Source organism: Apium graveolens, chromosome 10, assembly GCF_009905375.1.
Source record: "Apium graveolens cultivar Ventura chromosome 10, ASM990537v1, whole genome shotgun sequence".
In the NCBI taxonomy this organism is placed as follows: Eukaryota; Viridiplantae; Streptophyta; class Magnoliopsida; order Apiales; family Apiaceae; genus Apium; species Apium graveolens.
In genome coordinates, this window is record NC_133656.1 from 203,624,386 (window position 1) to 203,637,993 (window position 13,608).

Below are 13,608 nucleotides of genomic sequence, written 5' to 3' on the forward strand. Positions count from 1 at the left end.
AGGGAGGCTATTGAAGATACTAATGCTAATGTGTCAAACCAAGTCACCAGTGTTCCAGCTCAGCATAATAGTCAAACTAGTATAATCAAAGTTAGTTAGTTAGTTATGTTTTTCCCGCCAATTCTGTTAGCTTAGCTTTTACTTACTTTGTATATATTCAATATACAGACACAAGTTGTAAATAACTTTTCAATCAATCTTTACATTTCAATAAGTTCAATTCTTCAGTTTATACAATTATCAATAGCTACATCAAACAATAACATAACTATGTATATATAACCATCACAAACTTAGCCAACAAGACATACCTAATATGATTATAATAATAGTTGTCTACTCATACAATTATTATCCAATCCCATTAATAATAATTATAACACATACAATTATTACCCAATCCAGTTATGTTATGTATCACCAAGCCCATACCACATATTTGGTTTAAACCCAATAATAATATCATCACAAGAGGTGGGATTGCACTATCAGGACCCGAACTTGTTTCCATAAAAGCTGTTGCTGATGCTCATTCAATGTGCTCCCTTAAGCTTTTTGAGTCTGCTCTTCGGAATTTCACGGCATAGGTAAAGGAAGATCCTATTGTTCACAGGAACCTATCCTCCTTGTATGACACTTTGCTGGAGCAGAACCTCTGCAGGTTGATTGGAATGCTGTCCAAATGGACGTTACCAACGTGTTCTTGCACGGAGATCTAGAGGAGGTTGTATACATGAAGCTGCCAAAGGGCTATACTCACCTAGGCTGCAGGATAGTTCCAAACCGGGGGAGTCTAGTTCTGGTAAATCCAAGCTCGTATGCAAGCTGAAACGATCATTATATGGACTAATGCAGGCGTCCAGGAATTGGTTTTGCAAGCTATCTACTGTTTTGAAATTTCTTGGGTACACTCAATCTCTAGCTGATTATAGTCTCTTAACTAATACAACTTAATGTAATATTACCAATGTGTTAGTATACGTAGATGATCTTCTCATCACAGGGAACAATCTATCTGAGATTGATCATCTCAAGTCAATGTTGCCTTCTAATTTCCACATGAAGGATCTAGGAGATGTTAGTTATTTTATAAGCTTGGAAATTACTAGAAGTGACGTTGGTTTCTTCATATCGTAGAAGAAATATGCTCTTGACCTTATTGAGTTTTATGGTCTGAGTAATGCAACTTCCCTGAAACTTCCCATGAATGTTCATCTGCGTTTGACCCACACGAATGGTGAATTCTTGCAAAATCCACATCCCTATCATAGAATCATGGGCAAACTTTTTTATCTTACTATTAGCAGACCCAGCATATGCCATTCAGTGAACATATTGACACAGTTCATGTAACATCCCATTTCAGCTCATATGGATGCAACCACTAATTTGTTAAGGTACCTTAAATTGAACCCAGGTCAAGGCATACAATTGTTTTCTTCGTCTACAACTGAACTCAATGCGTATTGTGATAGTGATTGGGCCATATGTCCCATATCTCGGAGATCCACCACTGGATTTTGTGTCTTATTAAGATCCCCCTATTGGTTGGAAAATGAAGAAATAAATTGTGGTTGCTAGGTCATCGACGGAAGCTGAATATCGTGCTATGGCTGTAACATCTTGTGAGATCACTTGGTTGTCAGCTTTACTCAAAGATATGGGTTTTTCTCAGTTGCCACATGCTTTGCTTAACTGCGATAATCAAGCTGCAATATCAATAGCAGCTAAACCCGTTTTGCATGAACGCACGAAACATGTGGAAGTGGACTGTCACTTCATTCGTGATAAGATCAACTCTGGCAGCATAGTCATCAAGCATGTACCATCATACTCTCAGTTAGCTGATCTGCTGACTAAGGCTTTATCTTCTAAGCAGAATTACTACCTTCTATCCAAGCCGGAGCTGCAGCACAGCCTACCTTGGCTTGAGGGGGAGTGATGAAACCAGTGAGCTAAATTAAACAGCTATAGTAGCATTTTCCATGTCATTACTAGTCTTTTTACATTATGCATTAAACAGAAGTACTCCAGTTCTTTTGCCCTCCTGTCACTTGTCTGCTCTAATCTTTTGTTTCATCTCAATTCTGTTGGTGTACTGAAAAAAGTGGATGGTTATTAATCCACAGGGTGTATTTGGTCAGTGTAACGTCTTAAATCTAATCTGAGATATTTTATGATTTTAACATTATTCTGAAATTCTGTATTTATGAAAACTCAACTTAGCTATCTATTTACAAAAGGTATTATACTGAGTTAATTGAATTTCCTGAATAGCATGTTGGGAAGAAATTATCGCAGATGATCTTTTATAAGAAGTTTGCAGGTACCTTAGCCTAAGGTGCTGGATGCCTTGTGATTTTTGACAACCCCAAGTCAGATGCAATCTACCCAGCAACATTAATTAACACGCTATTCAACTTTCGGTTTTATCCTGAATCGTATTAGTCGGTGTTTTAGGGTTTTATCGAATTATTCGGTTAACAATTATACGTAGTATCATATTTTTAATACTACCTCAGTTCTGTAAACGATTTCAAATATTATAAGGGGTTGAGCAAATTCTTAATTACTGTAATCGAGAGAAAATGTTGCTTCTAAATCTTGGATGTGAAAATGGGTGTGAGTTTTTGACCATGAGACATTAAAAATTAAGAAGGAAGATGATTCTCAGGGCATATGTAAGTCCCATGTGAAGAAAATCAGGGGACAAGGTATTGTCCCACTTACTTTTATGTATTTTTATGTATCATTGTATATCATTTTGTACCCAGAACACACATATCTGTGCACACAACCCGAAGCCTTTTGAGTAGACGTTGTTTCATTCTTTGAAATGAGGGTAAAGTTTCGTACAGTATACTTCTCGGACATTGATTTATCTATTTTACTATAGTCTAGCATAATCCTATTTTTGATATTTTGTCTTAGCATAAATTACATTTGCTAATTGGTAATAGATTTAATCGATTTTGTCTCATCTACAAGTAACATTTTATTTTAAAATATTGGCTATCAATATTTAATTAATATAAAGAGTGAAGAGTCTACTAGAATTAGATCCACTTAAATTTAAACTATTTCCTCTGCAGAAGTAAGAAGATAAAAAATTTGATCATGTAGGCCCTGTTTTGTATTACAGTGACACTTTTCACAAAACAAAGACATCATTCTTCGTGCTTTGTTTACTTGCTTGAACTACAGACAAACAATTTAAAAGAGCAAGCTCACTTAGATAAGAATTGCATTTGATTTGGTTAAACTGTAACTGCACGGTGAGGGACTAAAGATGCAGGAAGTAAGATAGTAAGATATTCAAATTTCAATTTCATATTCAAAACATCAAATTAGCAAAGTCTAGTTTAGACACTGAATATTACTACTCCTCCATTAAAAACTTACTATGTAAGCTAACAGAGCCTCTATCTAATGCATTGGCGTGTTGCTCAAATACAATCACACAGTTATGCAGCTCATACTAACAAGATTTCAGTGTAACTAGTTCAATTTCATATATGATAAATTAGTCAAAATACAGCTTTAACATACCCCAGAGATTAGCAACTAGTATGAGGTAGTGTATGCCCTACATATCACAATCAGCCAAGGCAAACAATGAACTTTAAAAGTAATCCATGCATTCGATGTTATCAATTTGGGAAGCAGACATTTTTACATGAAAAATAAGGGCAGATGCTTACTTTAGGGCCTTTCACATTACATGCTGGAGCTCAAGACTTGTCAACGGTCTACGTCCTAACTGTATCAGTAAGCATGATTTCGATTGTAAGTCCCATGTTAAATTCTGAAACCTCAGCTGCAGTCTTTGGATTTTGTTGGGTTACGATCCAACATCTGAATTTTGTTAGTCTATTTTTCATTTGCAGTCTTTGGATTTTGTTGGGTTACGATCCAGCATCTGAATTTTGTTAGTCTATTTTTCATTTGCAGATAATCCAAGTTTGAAAGTTTTACTCAACTAGAAATAACATTCTTTGGTTCTCTTGATTTGTCAAAACATTGTACCACTTTAGTCATCTTCCTTTGAACTACTTATTGCGATTCTGCAATTAGTGACAATCTGCGTTATTATGCTCCTTCTTTGTCAGTTCTTACAATGTGATTATCCGACTGTTATAAAATTTTAAAAATCTTCATACTACACACATTTTGCTGGAGTTTTGTTTCATATCTGCACACTGATGTAATTATCTGATTGTTATATAAGAGTTAATTTCTATGGTGACCTCACTTTTTGTGGAGTCCACGTTCTGCAATTAAAATATTAAGTCGGAGAACATATTATTTTGTGAATTATTTTGCATAAACATTAATTTTTTAGTGAAAATTGTGCAAAAATACATACAGTTTATGAGTACAAGATTACAAAACATATTATTCTACAAAATATGTTTAGTTTGAAGAGCATACATCTTTACATTGCAGAACATATTCTACTCCATTGATACTCTGACTTTGACTGACTTTTATTTTCGGAAAAGTTTTGATATTCTGATTTTCGAATTTCGTATAAGATATAAGAATTCTGTTTCGAACTATATAAGAATAAGATACGAGAATCTTTTGAAACCCAATCTCTATGTTTTCGAACCCGTTCGTAATTTACGCTATAGTTCCGGAACTAGCCTTAGATACCTTTATTAGGCGCACAAGTGTGCAACTTTAGATACCTATTAAGAGCGCGTAATTATTGAACTTTAGATGTCGACCACTGGCAAAGTGTGGTATAAAGAATAAGAATAAGAATTAGATGCCGGCTACTGGCAAAGTGTGGCCGTAGATCAAGACTATGGTATTTATTAGAATTATCGTTTCGTTCTGTTTTACTTTGTTCTGATCTGTTATAAAATCTGCTCTGTTCTGTTTTAAATTCTGAATTTTAAAATATAAAACTTTGGGTTGGATCTACTTTACAAATTATTTTAAAAAATTATTATTGTTTGAGAAAAATCGTTTTATTTAAAACACCCATTGTTTTCCGGTTAAAGAGTTAGTCAATTTGTACTTGCTGGGTTGTATAGCTCATTCTTACAATTTCAGGTTTCGCCTAAGATTTCGAGTTGGATAGCATTGGAGTTCGAGGACTTAGAATGGGAGTAGATTGACCTTTGGGCTTCCGCTTTTAGCTGCGCTTTTGTAATCGTAATCTTTGTAATAGAATTTTGGATTAAAAGTGTATTTTGTATTAGTTTTGATTTAGATTTAATGGTCCGGAAGTGCGGGCCGTTACAGTTGGTATCGGAGCGGGCTGTTCTTCGGAGTGTATTAGGTATGAGACTAGTACATTCCCTAGGATTCGATCTTGTGGACCATAGTTTAAGTTAGACCTATAGATATTAGAGGGCCTAGACGTATAGGTTTGATGTGAATTTGGGGACCAATTTTTTTTTAAGGAGGGTAGTATGTAATATCCCGTAATTTTTAAAATTAGATTAATAATAGAATAATAGAATTAAAAGGATTAAAATTTGATAAGGACTATGATTTAAAATTGGATTAGACTAACGGGCCTAAAATTTGGAGCAGATTCTAATATGAATAATTTGTAGGTTAAGATATAGGGTTTTGTATCGTTATAAATAGATCCTATTCGTTTTCCTCGTTTTTGTTATAAAATTCGTAGGTCTCTTTCATACCCAAAAATCAGCAGTCTTGTAAAATTTGTAAAAAATTCATCGTAAGTCGGAATTCATTAATTCTGGACTTTTCGGAGAGGCATTTTCGTTATCTTCAACTTTCATGTTTCGTGTTTCTCAAGATAACGTCGTTTAGAGGGTCAAAAAACCTATATTCAGATCTAGTCAGGTTTTGAGGTAAGTACTTTTTGACTTACTTTTATTTTCGGAAAAATTTTGATACTCTGATTTTCGAATTTCGTATAAGATATAAGAATTCTGTTTCGAACTATATAAGAATAAGATACGAGAATCTTTTGAAACCCAGTCTCTACGTTTTCGAACCCGTTCGTAATTTACGCTATAGTTCCGGAACTAGCCTTAGATACCCTTATTAGGCGCACAAGTGTGCAACTTTAGATACCTATTAAGGGCGCGTAATTATTGAACTTTAGATGCCGACCACTGGCAAAGTGTGGTATAAAGAATAAGAATAAGAATTAGATGCCGGCTATTGGCAAAGTGTGGCCGTAGATCAAGATTGTGGTATTTATTAGAATTATCGTTTCGTTCTGTTTTACTTTGTTCTGATCTGTTATAAAATCTGATCTGTTCTGTTTTAAATTCTGAATTATAAAATATAAAATTTTGGGTTGGATCTACTTTACAAATTGTTTTACAAAATTATTATTGTTTGAGAAAAATGGTTTTATTTAAAACACCCATTGTTTTCCGGTTAAAGAGTTAGTCAATTTGTACTTGCTGGGCTGTATAGATCATTCTTACAATTTCAGGTTTCGCCTAAGAGTTCGAGTTGGATAGCATTGGAGTTCGAGGACTTAGAATGGGAGTAGATTGACCTTTGGGCTTCCGCTTTTAGCTACGCTTTTGTAATCGTAATCTTTGTAATAGACTTTTGGATTAAAAGTGTATTTTGTATGAGTTTTGATTTAGATTTAATGGTCCGGAAGTGCGGGCCGTTACAACAAAACACTGGTGCAATCTGGTATCTAGTTATGTATTACCACCTACTCATCATGCTTTTCTCAGCAATAGTGTTCCTATATTAGAACCTCCGAGTTATTTAGAAGCAGCTTCACATCCTTTATGGCTAGAGGCCATGAACAAAGAAATCATAACCTTAGAAGCCAATAATACTTGGACACTTGTTGACCTTCCTCCTGTTAAGAAAACAATTTGGTGTAAATGGGTATACAAGGTTAAACTAAAATCTGATGGATCACTTGAAAGGTGTAAGTCTCGGTTAGTGGCAAAAGGGTTCACACAAAAATACGGCATATATTATGAAGATACATTATCTCCCGTAGTTAAAATGAGCACAGTTAGATGTATCATTGCTTTGGCTGCTTCAAATCACTGGAAGTTGTATCAATTAGACGTTAACAATGCATTTCTTCATGGTTATCTACATGAATAGGTCAATATGAAGGTACCTGATGGAATTCCTCATATGCCAAATCAGGTTTGTAAACTATAAAAGTCTATCTATGGTCTTAAGCATGCCTCCAGAAATTGGCATGAAAAACTGATGGCTGAACTTCTTGATCAAGGCTTCCATCAAAGTAAGAATGATTACAACTTATTCATTCACAAAGACACATTTGACATCACTAATGTAGCTGTCTACGTAGATGATATAATACTTACTGGGAGTAATCTCACCAGGATTGATGCTCTTAAATGTTACCTTGATATGAAGTTCAGTATAAAAGATCTTGGTCTTCTTAACTACTTCCTTGGTTTGGAAATCTCTTATCTTCCTACTGGAATTGTCCTTAGTTAAGGTAAATTTACGAGAGAATTGTTACAATTAGTTCCGGAAGATTTATTATCCTCTGCTGTAACACCTTTACCTATCAACATCAAGCTTTGTGATTAAGATGGTGACATTTTCTCTCAGCCTGAGTTATATAGGTCCTTAGTTGGTAAGTTAAATTACCTTACCAACACAAGACCCGATTTAGCTTTTACAGTTCACATGTTAAGTCAATATATGCATCTGCCTAGAGACCCACATTATCAGGCTTTATTACACACGCTTCGTTATGTAAAACACACAGCTGGTCAGGGCAGCTACATGCCTCTTCTTCTATTACTCTTCAGCCATTCTCTGACTCAGATTGGGCGTCCTGTCCAAACACCAGAAGATCAGTGACCTGATATGTTCTTTTACTTGGTAATTCTCCTGTTCCATGGAAATCAAAGAAACAGAGTACAATATCTCGATCCTCCTCAGAAGCCGAATACAAGACAATGGCTTCTGCAGCTGCAGAGGTTACTTGGATGGTTAGATTACTTGAAGAACTTGGGGTTAAAAAATCTGCAACCAGTTAAGCTTCACTGCGATAATCAGTCCGCTCTTCACATAGCCAAGAATCCGGGTTTTCACCAACGTACCAAGCATATTGAAATAGATTGTCACTTTACACGTGACAAAGTGTTAGAGGGTCTCCTTCAGCTTACTTATTTTCCAACACAGAATCAGCTTGCAGATATATTTACAAAGATTATTCCTTCTCCACATTTTCGGGAACTATTGTCCAAGTTGGGTTTGTATGATTCTTCTCATCCACCTCCCAACTTGAGGGGGTATGGGTGATATCCAGTCAACACAAAAGTCAAAGTCTGCTCAAACTAATCAAAGTCAAAGCTAATTGTTTGTTAATAGTATATACATTTCTTGTATAAGACAGAGTTAGTTAGAAACTCTCCCTCCAAATAGTTAGTTAGATCTTCTTCTATTCTGTACTTTGTATATAAGCTTTCATATAGCTCATCTGAGAAGCAACAATGTAAATATTCATTTTGGTTCAATTAGAAACTTACTTGTCACAGAAACTAACAAGGACCATCTTGAACCTAATGTTCTTTATAGTTAATTGTCAAAGGGTATCAACTTTGTAATCATGCTGGGTGTATCTCTCTTCTACATTTTTCAGGTACAAGTGATTGGAATTTTCTATAGAATTCCTCAGAAAGAAAGCAAGAATTAGTTGCTTAGACAAGTTGCTGCAGGTGGTGGTGCATTTAAAAGTGACGATGGCACACAAAAGTTCCATGCATTCGATGTTATCAACTTGCGAAGCAGGCATCAGCATGGTCAGTATAGTCTCTTCTGCACCTGAGTTCTTACCATCGGATGTATGGTGCCTTTAAAAGCACCTTTCACACTGTCCTATTATACTATTCCATATTTAGAGGTAGAGGTCCAGGGTAAGCTTCTATTTTGGACCTTCCATGTTGCATTCAGGGCTAAATTCGCAACTATTTACCGAGTGAGAATTTCCAATTTGAGAGCTAAGATTCCTTTATCATATACCCACTTTTCTTGTTAATGTATTCCTCCTAATTTTCCACAGAGATTTAAAGTTTGTTTTAGATCATTCTTACTCTGTTTGTTTGCTGAATAACATTATAATGATTTTCCAGACTATTTACACCTAGGTTGTGAATCTGCCTAAGCTATTTATACAAAAAAAATTCTCTTTCATATTTTGGGGTAGTTAAGACATCATATTAGTAGCTTTTTGCTTAATGTAAGAATAATTTCTTTAATATGTAGGTTTCAACAACCAGAATAACAACTCAAAGACTTACCACAAGAAGACACCAAATTCCTTACTTGGTAAAACATTTAGCTTTTAGTGAATGGACAACATTATCTAATACGATCATGCATCAGAAATTAAATTATGTGACACCTATTAATACTGATATTCTGCAGTATTTAAATTTATCAGCTGGCCTGATTAAGAATATTACATGGCTTTAATTTGGAAAAAAAGAGAGAAATATCTATATTATCGAAGCATATAAAAGAAATACAATGGTTTTGAAAGAGAATAAGTTAAGAACCCATTTCAGATCAAATTGATAAATATAGAGTTAATTATGAGGACACCAGAGGACTACAGGTCTATCCTCAGGGTGAGTATATAGAGCAATCATGAAGAAAAGTATCATAGCCTCATCTGGAGGTTCCTTGTAACAACAGCATTGCTAGTAACTCTGACCTAAACGCTGACCTTTTCATCGGATCTTGAGATCCAGAACTCAAGCCCAGATATTAAGCTATCCAAAGTACTGTATTTCAAAGCAATAGCACCATATTTCCCATTCTCAAATCTAAACACTAGATAATCTCCATGATGTCTATACATAGTTAGAAGACCAATATGTTTATAGATGTTAAGAGAATTCTAGTTCACTTCATTAAAATTGGAATCTTCACTCTCAGAGATATTAAAACAACAGATTTTCCACAATAATAGAAAGAAATGTAGAGAATTCACAGAATGTTTAACACACGAGTTATCATCTGTTCTGGATACAGTATTTTCTGTCTTAGCAGAATTGATGTCTAAAGAATGTGAACATAGATAGTCAGAGCGTGGAATCACCTGATGCAAACCCGCCATTTTTAACTCCGAACTTTGGTTGAGGAGAGTTTGTTCTTGGATATTCACAACAGTAAAACCTTCACGCATTGACATGATCTTGGTGAATATCAACCGTATAATCCATTGCTTTGTGGCTTGTTAAATTAAATTAAGTTGTTCCGTAAATAGAATTTGGACTCACCGACTCAGTTTGCAACTACTACACCAATCACGATCATTCTCTTGAGCTCTTTACCACCTGGGCAATCTCGACACGCTTAATTCTCTTGAGAGCTTAAAGTTTCCTACTTGAGAGCTTTTTTTAATCATTCACTTTTCTTGTTATTGTATTCTTTCTGTTGATGTGTATGATCCCCGGATGTGTCCTAAATGGCACTGTACTTCCTATATAGTCAAAATAAATAGTCTCAAACTCTCTGTTTCCTCTCTCTTTCAAGAAATCGGCATTAAAGCCGCCAAAATCATAGGTTTTCAGGAAGGTTATGCTTAGTAATTACTATCTGTGATTTTTTTCCCTCGCAGGTTTCCTATTGTAGGTTTTGATAGATTATGAGAACTCAGAGTCAGTAAAAGATTTTGGAAAATAACCTTATGACAAGGACACCGGCTTAACTAAGCTAGCTATATATTATGATCATTGTGTGTTTAGATCTCTAGTGGTAAGGGTTTATCTCTGGTTCCATGTCGTGTGTTCGACTTCAAAAAAAGGTTTGGGGGCATTCAATACCAATCTACATAAAGATTTTTGAAAGATTTTAACTGATTTCAGTATACCAATTTACATCATATCAGTAGAGTCTCCTAGACTTGGGCAAAAATTTCCTTGTACAGTAAAACCTCTATAAATTAATATAGTTGGGACCGGAGAATTTTATTAATTTAGAGAGGTATTAATTAATCGATAAATTAATAATTATTAATTTATAGAGAATTTTCGGTAGCAAACAAAATTAACTTTTGATTAAATTTTTATTCACATAAATTTAAATAATATGAATTGTACAATTTATATTTTATACTTAATTCAATTAATTCAATGTATATGAATTTAGAAAGTCAATGTAATGTACAATATATTAGATTCAAAATCCATGTAGTGTATAAGTTAAATTCATTGTATTTTACATAGAAAATATTCAATGTATATTAGGAAAATTCAAAGTACATGAATTAAGTATAACATGACATCAAAAATCCAACCTTGTGATGCAGGAATTATAAGAGCTTTCAAGATGCACTATCGCAGGAGATTATATCGTGGGTTATTAGAAGGTTATGAGTTGGGACAATCTGATCCAGGAAAGATTAATGTTTTGGATGCTATCAATTATGCAGTCGCGACGTGGACGACAAATGTAAAACAAGAGTCAATAGCAAGGTACTTTCAACATTGCAAAATTCGTTCCATAGATGAAGTTTCGAGCAATTTAAATGAACATACAACTCCGGAAGAATACATTCATGAACTTGAGGTGATGATTAAGGATCTAGGTTATCGTAATAAAATGGATGTTAATAACTTCTTAGATTATCCGGGTGAAAATGAATCATGTTCCGAGGTCCAGAGTATAGAACAGATTGCAAACACCATCCTTGAAAATAGTGTTGAAGATGATCTTGAAGACGATACAACACCGTTGAAGCCGGTTACACGTAAAGAAGCACTCAAGGCATCAAAAATGCTTAATAACTTTTTGATGCAACATGAAAGCACCACACCCGAGCTTTTGGATGCAATAAGGAAGATTAGGGATGAACTTCATGTTGATTTAAATTATATGAAAAAGCAAACTACAATTGAATCATATTTTACAAAGATATAATAGCTATATTTTTATGAATATAAGGGAATTATTAATTTATAGTTTTATTGGGACCATATTTTTATACAGGGTTTTCAAAAAAATTATTATCTTATTATCTTATCGAAATTGATCATTTTTTGAACTGGCCCAAGTCGGGACCGGACAAAATTATTAATTTAGAGAGATTATTAATTAATCGAGTATTAATTTACAGAGGTTTTACTGTATTTTTCTTTATCTAAAAAACACATATAAAATCATTCAACAATTTTTTCCAAATGTAATCAGTGTTTGAATACCGGTAAATTACATTCCAGAATACTTTGAAAAATCAAATTTGAACACCAGCAGGATTTGAAAGAATAATTTGGATTGCAATTATTCGTTGAGGTACATATCCTCGGACACCTAAACGGTGAAATTTATTGACAAATTTTCATACTTTGTCATTTATTATTCAAATCAAGTACTATAAATTATATATTAAAAAAATTAAAAAAGTACACAAAAAAATCTAGATCAATCTGCCATACTCCAAAGACATGTCCGTTCTCACAAATAACTGCTCGATTGACCGATCTTCCAACAATTTTTAAGAAAAAAAATTTGTTTGAAACTAAAGGAAGAGTACAGATCCCAAGTGCTCTTGCAAGAGCAAAAAGCTGTTAGTGTTGACAGTTTGAGTCACGTGCCAGGTGCAACATCAAGTGACACTATCATAATAGAATGACAGCTCTGAGTGACGTGGCAATGCCAGCTATGTGTAACAGATTACTTTGTTAGAAAGGCTACTCTATATAGGAAAAACTTGTATCCATTTGTAGTTAGTTAAGATCTATCTTTAGTACTCATTTCTCTTAAAAAGTTACTTTTACTTTGATATTAAAACTGAGTGATCAAAACTGTGATTGATGATATAAAATGATGATAAAAGCTTTACTTGATTGTTGAAGATGAACGCTGGATTTATAACATGGTATCAGAGCCTCTATACTCGATCGTCTTCGTCATCGTCTTCAAGCTTCATCATCATCGTTTTCAATTAGTGATGTTTCCGCCATTAGAGCACTGCAACTGAAACTGTAAGCTCTTCAATTCATCAATTTCTGAATCTATTCAATCCTCTTATCAATCTCTCATCAGATCTGTAAGTGTTCTAAGCTACGATTCATTTGTCGTGATTCGTATATTCTTTGTAATTAGAACTAAATCACTATTAATTCATTACGGAAATGACTACAAGCGCATCAAACTCATCTGCAACTCTAGGATCTACTAGTTCATCATCAACTCTTGATTGTCATCATCCATATTATCTACATCCATCAGATAGTCCTGGTATGCAGATTACAACTGTAGTATTGAATGGAAATAACTACAATCAGTGGCACATATCTATGGAAATTACGTTGTCATCTAAACTAAAACTAGGTTTTGTTGATGGATCGTACACTAAACCAGCTTCCAGCTCACCACTGCTTGTTCACTGGCTTCGATGTAATAATATGGTTACGTCATGGATCCTCAATTTAGTTTCCATAGAGATACGTAACAATATTGTTTACATTCAGTCCGCAAATGAGATTTGGCTTGATTTGAAGGTTCGATATGCACAAAGTAATATGCCAAAATTGTTTCACTTAAGGAAGGAAATTGCACATCTCTCACAAGGATCATTGTCAATTTCTGCCCATTTCACGAGATTCAGAACAATACATGATGAACTTGAGTGTTTGTCTACTAAAC

At 34.3% G+C, this 13,608-nt stretch overlaps 1 protein-coding gene across 1 annotated transcript; it reads left to right on the plus strand.

Moving 5' to 3' along the window:
• The first annotated feature begins 11,238 nt into the window (after positions 1–11,238).
• LOC141689527 (CENP-B homolog protein 2-like) lies at positions 11,239–11,880 on the plus strand. Its single transcript, XM_074493849.1, has one exon. The coding sequence runs from the start codon at positions 11,239–11,241 to the stop codon at positions 11,878–11,880; it is 642 nt and encodes a 213-aa protein (XP_074349950.1).
• The last annotated feature ends 1,728 nt before the right edge of the window (positions 11,881–13,608 follow it).

Bases quoted from the DNA above. Each gene is read 5' to 3' on its own strand.
- LOC141689527 (XM_074493849.1), top strand. From the start codon at position 11,239: ATGACATCAAAAATCCAACCTTGTGATGCAGGAATTATAAGAGCTTTC.